The 9,451-nt window shown below is 38.0% G+C and overlaps 1 protein-coding gene across 1 annotated transcript in view; it reads left to right on the top strand.

Moving 5' to 3' along the window:
* The window catches only part of NUDT21 (nudix hydrolase 21), a 16,881-nt gene that overhangs the window by 3,023 nt on the left and 4,407 nt on the right, over window positions 1–9,451 (top strand). The window contains exons 2-4 of the mRNA XM_008702621.2: window positions 522–722; window positions 1,570–1,633; window positions 5,793–5,882. Coding sequence (XP_008700843.1) covers window positions 522–722; window positions 1,570–1,633; window positions 5,793–5,882 — 355 coding nt within the window. The remainder of the gene's footprint in view (window positions 1–521; window positions 723–1,569; window positions 1,634–5,792; window positions 5,883–9,451) is intronic.

The raw sequence follows: 9,451 nt of genomic DNA, 5'->3' as shown, positions 1-9,451 counted from the left end.
GAGGAGAGGATTGTGGTACCAGTCAAGTCTAAGGATAGCTGACTGAGAGAAAAATAAGAGATGATGGAAGGTGGTGGCTTACCTTGTAGAAAAAGAGATACTAGTCTTTAGCACCCATAATTAATAGAATTTCTGATTACATTAGTAGAAGAGCCCCAAGGGGGTGTTAGCCAGGTTGGCAATGTTAGTCTAGCCGCCGATCTAAAACCAGAGGATCACAGGATACCCAGATAGCCACTTTCTAAGCATTTGAGGGCCTTTAGGGGTGGTGTTATCTATACTTGAAAGTTCAGGTGTGGTGTAGCAACTTGATGTAGTGGAAGCTCTGGCCTTACAGTCCAAAGAGCTGGATTCTAGTATTTGCTGTCACATTAATTTGTGTAACTTTGGACAAAACCTGGTTCTCTGAGTACAGTATGAACACTTTTTTCCCTCCATAGTTTCTTTATATGTGTTTGGTATCTGTCATGGTAAATTATGGTCTTCAGTTCTCATGTTAGATATTTGTTTTTGGATCACAGGTACCCTCTTACCAATTATACTTTTGGTACAAAAGAGCCCCTCTATGAGAAGGACAGCTCTGTTGCAGCCAGATTTCAGCGCATGAGGGAGGAATTTGATAAAATTGGAATGAGAAGGACTGTAGAAGGGGTTCTGATTGTACATGAGCACCGGCTACCACATGTGTTACTGCTACAGCTGGGAACAACTTTCTTCAAATTGTAAGTGTCATTGGAAGTTAACAGCTAGACAACTTTTAATAGGACTGCTGCAGCTTTGGAAGACAATTTTAGACCTTAGTCATTTATTTCCTCAAACACTGCTGTTAATGGAATCTTTAGAAAGAGAAAATGATGTAATTTTTCCCCAGTGTAGTGCTCATTTATTCCTTATCTAGCAATCCACATGTTTCTATATATTGCTGTTAATAACTGAGCCTGATAGAAGCCCCGTGAAGCAAATTAATCCAAGTTGAATTTCTAGATGTCATTGTACCATTACTAAGAACAAGTGATGGTATTTCTTTCTTAGCATGAATTGTGTTTCCATTCTTAAAATGACTTGTATTTTTATAGATAACTGTTTAGTATTATCATTTAAACTCATAAATATCTCTGTGTTATACATTTAGTGCACAACTGTTTGACCAGATTGTACCAAAAAGAAAGATCTCAAATCCTTATTTTGGAATTCTTGAAGAATGCCCCATTCTTCAGACCTAAAGATTGTGATCCATTGCCTCTTTGGGCATTTCTAGAATCCATTATGACCAGATTACCTTCCAGAGAGAAGAGATTGGGATAGACTGGTGGCTGGAAGTTGTTATGGTACATATTTTGTTTGTTTAAAACAGGGTTTGTGCACTGTTAGTCTGGTGAATTAATATTATGAATTCAACTGTCTAGCACATTCTTACCCCTCCCTTTGACATTTGTTTGCTTTGATTGCCTTATGTGACATTGAAATATGTGTTACTCAGTTACATGATAGAAATAACTATTATTGTGTTCTTCCTGTTATCCTAAAATTGTTGTAATTTGAAAGCTGAAATTCTTAACCTTTGTACAGACCTGGTGGTGAACTTAACCCAGGAGAAGATGAAGTTGAAGGACTAAAACGCTTAATGACAGAGGTATTTCTCCATTTAACTCCTTCAGCGGTTTATCCTTGCCCATCTGAACACCATCAACTGAATGGATAATTAGGCTTTTTATCTTTTTAGCTTTTAAGTTTATTTTGAATAGTTTTCAATAAATAAACGACAGTGTCAGTACTATATTTTCTGTAAGTTGAAGTAGAACTTACTTTTAACATTTTTTTCCATTGAACTGTTGATGTAACAATAATGGTTAATAAAAGCCAACATTTATTGAGTACTTACTGTGCTAGGCACTGTTCTGAGTGCTTTATATACAGTAGCTCCTTCAGCCCATCACAACAGCCCTAGGGAGAAGTACTATTATTAATCCCATTTTACTGATAGGGAAACTGGGCACAGAGGGTTCAAGTAACTTGCTTGATGTTTATAGCTAGTATGTCATGGAGCTGGAAATTGGAATGCAGTTAGTTTTGTTGCAGTGTAGGCCAGTATAGGATTTTGACAAGAATGATTCCTGTTAAAAAGCTATTTTCATTTCTTCACTTATCTTTTAAGCTTTACCCAAATTTTGCTACCATTTAAAAGTCACTCTGATGTCTGTCTTTAAAAACTTGAGGCCAAATGCATAGATGCTCCAGGTTTTGAAATTGCAGGTGGTTTTTATTATTAATTATTTTTCTTTTTTTTTTAGCATGCACTCCTTCCCTCTTTAATTACAAAACTGATACACATTCTGGTAAAAAACCTTGGCAAATGCAGAAAAGCAGAAGGAGAAACAAAACTAAAATCACCTGTAATTCTACCACTTTGACCTGTTGGTTTATCTTTCCAGTATTTTTTAAAGTGCATTATACCTTTTAAATATTGTGCTGTGCTTGATCTTCCGTTTACATGTGGTTGATTGAACCTACTTGCTTAACTCAGCTGCTTCTCAGAAATCCACCAAAAAGGAAGTAAAGGGTTTTTAAAAGATAGAAATTCGGTAGGATTGAAGGAGTTTAAGATGAGACCATTGCAAAAAAAAATTTTTAGAAGCTAGAAAAGCAGATGGGCAAATCACATCTCACTTAGCGGAAACCTCAGCCTGGCAGGCGTTAGTTCTGGACCTAGCACTTAATAACACCACAAAGGCTTTGGAATTGGAAGTGCCAGGTGCTCATTAAAGTCGGAGCATGCATGGACTGGAAACTGGATTGATTGAAAGTCTGTATTTCTATATCTAGATTGTCTTCCCCCACTCTTTCCAGTTAGATAAAGATTAGCTGGTGATTGATTGTCAGTAGAGATTGGCTCAGAGAACACTAAGCTATGAAAAAGTAGAAAGGATGAGGAGAATAAATGAGAGTTTACATCCTGAATAGTGAGACTTCTAGATTTCTACTATGCTGATATAATTGTGACAACTAGGCTTACATACCCCAGGCTGAAGTTTGGAGGTTTTATTTCTGGAGAAAATGATCAGTCCAAAAAAAACCCCTCCATATGATGATATTTGGGAATCTTCCCAAAGAATAGTGTGGCCCTATCACTCAGAGGTGACAGCTAAGCATCTTAGTGCTTCACCCTTAATTGTGAGCCAGGCTTTTGGAGAAAGTGTCTTAACAAAAACAGATCAAAAGAAGCAAATGGAACTCAACAGAAACAGAATTCAGCAATCAGTAAAATTATAATTAATATTCTTGTGTGATGAGGTGATACAACTCATCTGTGGAACACTGGGCCATCAAAAAGACTATTCAGCCAACAAGAAAGAACCCAGGAGTATTTAAAAAGTGTTAGCAGAAACAAAACATTCAGTAGAGGGTTAAAAGATTGAATTGAGGAAATCTAGAAAGTAGGATGAAAAGGTAAAACAAAGGTGAGAAAAGATAAAATTAATGAGTCATTCTAGAAGGACCAGTATAGATTATAAATAGAGCAGAGGAAGAATATCAAAGCAGTAATTCAAGAAAATTTCCTAAACTTAAAGAACGTGAGTTTTCAGATCGAAAAGACCTACTGGCCTGCCCTCTATAATGAATGTTAAAAGATCCATGCAAAGACATATCATCATGAAAGTTTAAATCAATAAGGATAAAGAGAAGATCCTAAAAACTTCCAAAATTGGGGAATGGGGGGAGACATGAGTTAAATACAAAGCATCAACAGAAATGATATTGACTTCCTAGAAATAATACCAGAAGTTAAAGGGTTTTGTAACATGCCTTCATAATTCTGAGAGAGCATGATTTCTGCTATAGTAATCAAACCATAAATCAAGTGTGCAGGTAGGATTATTTCCAGACATACAGAGTTTCCAGAAATATATCTCTTGTAACTTCTCAGGAAGCTACTAGAGGGTGTTCACCACCAAAATGAAAGGAAAAACTAAAAAGATACAGGATTCAGAATATGGAGAGGATCTACCAACACGGGAGAAAGGCAGAGGGAAGCCTTAGGACTCCAGTTGTGGAGGCAGGGTTGAGAGCATCTACAGACTGGAGGAGGGTGATAGAAAGCGTCTTCTTAGGAAAAAATGAAATTGATAGAATAATTGACATTTGAATTGAGAAGAAATTTAAGTTCTTGGGAGAATGTGGAGATGAAGTGGTGATAGTGAATGATGTATGAAGCAATTATTAACTAAAAAAAAGGACAGTTGTGTAGTAAAAAATGCAGTTGTAGTTTACTAAACACTCTGGTGTGTCTAAGTCACCTAGTCACAGTAATTTAAATACTGAATGTAGACTTAACCAAATATTGATAATGGGAGGATGGTGGAAGAGAAAGTATGACTGGAGGATATAGTTTTAAGATCCAAATTCTCACTCACAGTAAAGGGTGTTGCTTTTTTCTTTAGGTTTATAAAAATGTAAAGTAATCAAGAAATGACCAAAAAGAATGCATGGAGAGTATAACTGTAGTGGAGAAACCTGATAAACAGTACCTCAGCCAGCTGATCAAGGTTAACTTCAGTGAAAAGTCACGTCTATATAATATGCCCTTGGTATGATGTGATGAGAATGGTACTTTAGTTTGGTGGTCTTCCTCTCCAGACTCCCCAAAATCCATAATCCCAGTCTGATTGAGGGGCATGTTATAAAATATCTGATTAGTATTCTTTAAAACTGTGAAGATCATCAAAAACAAGGAAGCTGAGAAACTGTTACAGTCTATAGGAAAAATTATAATTTAATGTAATGTAGTAGCTTAGAGGAGATTCTGGGACTGGAAAGTTAAAAACCAAGGATATCTGAATAAAGTATTCACTTTCAGTTAATAAAGTAGCAGTACTGGTTCATTAGTTGTGACAAATGTGCTGTGCTAGTGTTAGATGTTAATAGGGGAAACTAGGTGTGGGATACGTAGGAAATTTGTACCATCTTTGCATTTTTTTTCTGTAAATCTGAAACTAAAAGTTTGGTTTTTTGTTTGTTTCAAGTTTTTATTTAAATTCTAGTTAGTTAACATATAGTGTTTATAGTTTTAGGAGTAGAATTTAGTGATTCATCACTTACACATAATACCCAGTGCTCATCACAAGTGTCCTTAATACCCATCTTCCATCTAGCCCCCCCCGCCCCACCTCCTCCCCTCCAGCAACCCTCTGAAACTAAAACAGTTTCTTTAAAAACAAGGCAAATGCTTGTAAAAATAGAGGCGAGTGTGGGGGAAAACCACTAAGAGTTGAAAGTCATAGCCAGTGGAAATGGGGAAAGTGAGACGGAACTGCTCTTTGCTATTATAGACCTTGTAGAACCATGTTTGACCAATTAAAACATATACCTTGTAGAACCATGTTTGACCAATTAAAACATATAGAGTATAATTTTGATTAAAATAAGTTTAATATTATGCCACACAGATTTATGAAAATGAAAGTTTTTTCTATAATTTAGTTAGGTGGTGATTTACACAAGCTACAGCTTGATTCTAGAAAAACTATCATATGTATGGCATTGGCTCATGTAAGATATTGGCCACCTTTGGTTTTTCATGTGTGGCCAGGGCATAACAACGGATTTGTTGGTCCTATATAGTTATGTTGATGCTAGATTGCCATTTTGGAACTAATAGTTATGTCTTGGGCCAAGGGACATAGGTAATAATAGACAAGAAATTATAAAGAGTATATCTATATCTTTACAAAAGAAAGATATTCATGGGGAGGCATATTCAGTTGTTTACTGGCTGTATTATTTCTTTTTGACAGATACTGGGTCGTCAAGATGGAGTCCTGCAAGACTGGGTCATTGATGACTGCATTGGTAACTGGTGGAGACCAAATTTTGAACCTCCTCAGGTCCGTGCTCATTTCTGTTTGCTGGGCATTTGGGGAAGTAGAAAACTACTTTAATTTCAGCTTTTTGAAAAGAGTATAGCAAAATTTGACTCTCTCTCATTAATTCAGATACAAAATTTTAAAACCAAGCATTTTTTTCTTTTAAAGGAAAATTTCACACATACAAAAGTAGGAATAATAAAAGTACATGAATCCCATTACCTGTCCTCCACCTTCAACAGTTAGCAACTCATGATCAGACTTCACCCGGCACTCCTTTTCTCCTGTCCTCACTTTGCATTATTTTGGAGCAAATCCTAGGTATAATGTCAAATGTAAATATTTCAGTATGTGTCTCTAATACATAAGGGTCTCTTTAAAAACACAACACAGTACACATTCTCACACTAAGAGTAAGAAATTATTCCATAATATCATTAAATATGTGTATCTCTGACTAGTTTCAAGTTTTCATTTTGTTTTCTAATTTGTTTAAATTAGGATAGTCTCTTAAGTCTCTTTTGGCCGGTCAGTTTCCTAGTTCTCTCTTTTTTTTTTCCTCATCATTTATTTGTTAATGGAAACAAGCTTTATAAGTCCTTTGTGTTCCCGTTGCTGATTGCATCTGCCTGTTGTCATTGAACATGTAGTTCTTTTGCTTCTGTCCTATAAACCTCTAGTTAGATCAAGTGACTGGATTTGGCTGGTGGGGGAGTACAAGGCTCACAATAGGTGGTAAATAGTTTATTTCTGCATAATAAATTACCCCCAAACTTAGCAGCTTAAGACAGCAGACATTCGTTATCTTCATTTCTTAGGGTCAGGCATCTGGGAGCTGCCTAGCTGGGTGGTTCTGGCTCATGGTCTCTCATGAAGTTATGGTCAGGCTGTCAGCTGGGATTGCATCACCTCAAGGCCGGGCTGGGGCTGAAGGATCTGATCCCGTCTTCACACATGTGTTTGTTAGCAGGCCTTTCTTCCTGCGCTGTCAGACCGAAGGCTTTACTTCCTTGTTGGGTATTGATCTCAGGCCCCTCTCTGTTACCATGAGAGCGTCTCCATAGGGTGACTCCCAGTAAGGCAGCTGGCTTCCCCTAGAGCTCGAGATCCGAGGTGGAGACAGTGACAGAGAGCATGCCCATGTAGAAAGCTGTGGTCTGTGTAACCTAATTTTGGCAGTGACATACCATCACTTCGGCTATATGCTATTGGTCACACAAGCCAGCATAGTACATTGTGGGAAGAGACTACATAAAGGTGTGGATGCCAGGGGACAGGAGCCATTGGGTGTCATCTTGGGATGGCCCTCAAAGACAGTATCATGCACTTACATCAGAAGTTTTATAATGTCTGGTTGTCTCTTTTTGTAATGTTAGCAGCTCATTATAATAGTTTCTTGGGCTTATTAATTCATTAGGGTTATGATCCTTTTATTAAGGGAAACTTCTCTCAACGCCGTGGAAGCTGGTGCTAGTACTCACTACCTGAGGTATAATTTGTGTAGGAAAGAATAGATGCTTCTTTTCAGAAGAATGAGTTAATTTATTAGTATCCTTCAAAGACTTCATTCAAAAGAAAGAATAAGACAAAGACTTGGGTACAGATAGTTTGTTTGGAAAGTGATCCCAGGAAGCAGGAGACTGACGAGACTGATGGGAGAGGGAGATCAGAAACAGCAGTGGTCAAAAAAAAGAAGGGCACGTAATTTTATTATAGCTGTGGGCAACTGGGTTGATCCTGCTAAGGGCTGTGAAGACCATGTGGAATGTACCTTAAAATTGTTCCATTAGAAGGACGGAAGGCTGGAGACTCCTGCCCCGTTGGGTGAGGGTCGTATTAACTCCCTTGCACTTTCATATTGAGTCAGAACACTGGTTGTGAGATTTTCTGGGGCTTTGGAAACGCTTTGAGGCTGAAAAGCAGAGAGAGAGAGAGAGAGAGACAGTGGCAGCAAGCTGGGAGCTTTCTGGCACTTTCCAGAACAGTTGGAAATCTGAGGTGGGATGAGATCTGAGGTGGGTGGTGATGAGGGGCACTAAAAGCATCTGGTTCAGTGACCTTTTAAAGTGTCCTGTGACCTCATGGATTTAAATACATTCGTTGTATTTTAATCCATTGTGATGATTAATAATGGTACTGAGCTAAAATTTTCTTATGTTTAACTGATGGGAGCCTCTGATCCCGAATCCTGTTGACAAGGCTCTATGACTTAGATAGTTTCTTTGCATGACAAGATGTTCCAGGTTAAGAATTGTATAAAGTATCAACCAAGCAAAAGATGATTATGTCTGTCCTCTTCCTTCTGACTCTCTAGTATAGCTGAGGGATAGGAAGAGAAGGCGCCGTGGAAGCTGGTGCTAGTACTCACTACCTGAAAATTGTCTTGGCTTTAAGAAAGTACAATTTCATCTGGAAATAGTGAAGTTCCTGGTCCAAAGATACATAGAACGATTATTGTTAATGGTTTTTTTTTTTTTTTTTTTTTTTTTTTTTTTTGTTTCTGAACATTCTTTGATTAAATTGGAAGCTCAGTAATAAGACAAAAGTTTTCCAGGCTACTCTCTGAATACTCTCATTCATCTCCCTTACCAAAGTCCTAGGACAGTTCCCTTCACTGACTGAACCCTAGGGTTGGTTCTGCTAGCATGAGATAATAACGTAAGCATTGTGTGTTTATTTAATACACTTGGAGTATTGGTTATGTGTCAGCAGGAAAAGAGCATGACACCATCTCCCTGTCTTGTATAAAGTGCAGTTGGCTTAAAAAAACTCCCAAGATGAAGACTGGAGAAGAAAGTATTAAAAGAAAAGGGACATATAGCCACGAGTAGAAGAAAATTGCGGTAATGCCAGTCACTTTGGTTTGGTCATGGTTTAGGAGCTTTTGTTGTATGTGAACTACAGGTCTCCTGTAGCCTGTGTTGTTCAAACTTCTACTCACCAGTTTGTCATTGCCAGTGTGCCTAGTTTTCATGATTGTGTTGTCTTCAAAGCCTGGGACAGTTGTCTTCATTCATCATACCTTAGGGATGGCTCTGGTGTATCATTATTCTAACTTGAATACTGGGTTATCCAATGGGGTAGCATAGTGGGGAAAAAATAGGCTTTTATCGTTAAATAAGGGTTGAATAGATGAGGTTGAATCTTGGTGTCACTACTTAGTTGTGGAGTCTTGGGAAAGACATGTAGCTTCTCAGTTTAAGTTCTTACATAAAATGCGGGTGATGTTTCCTCCTTTTGGCCGCCTCTGTTTTATCCTACTCTCCCCTTGTATCTGTTTTCAGCACTTTCCAATTCCCCTGCCCTCAAATAAAATTCCCAAAGCCAAAGTAGATTTTTCTGAATGTATGTGGGGAGGTGCTCAGGTGAGTTCTCTATCTCCACCTTTTCAGATTCACTATGCCAGAATTCTTTCTGAGGTAGCAACCTCCCCTCTCTAATTCTCTTTAGAATCCCTTAAGTTCTCCAAAATATTTTCTCCATTTTCACAAGCAACTTGACTCTAGCTGACAGGACCTCACTGAGACTACTCATCTGGTGTTCCTGAAATGTGTGTCTGGGCTGTGTGTGTGTGTGTGTGTGTGTGTGTG

Source organism: Ursus maritimus, unplaced genomic scaffold (genome assembly GCF_017311325.1).
Source record: "Ursus maritimus isolate PB19 unplaced genomic scaffold, ASM1731132v1 scaffold_19, whole genome shotgun sequence".
Lineage (NCBI taxonomy): Eukaryota > Metazoa > Chordata > Mammalia > Carnivora > Ursidae > Ursus > Ursus maritimus.
The sequence above is the reverse complement of the archived record's forward strand: the minus strand, read 5'-3'. Positions and strand labels throughout refer to the sequence as shown.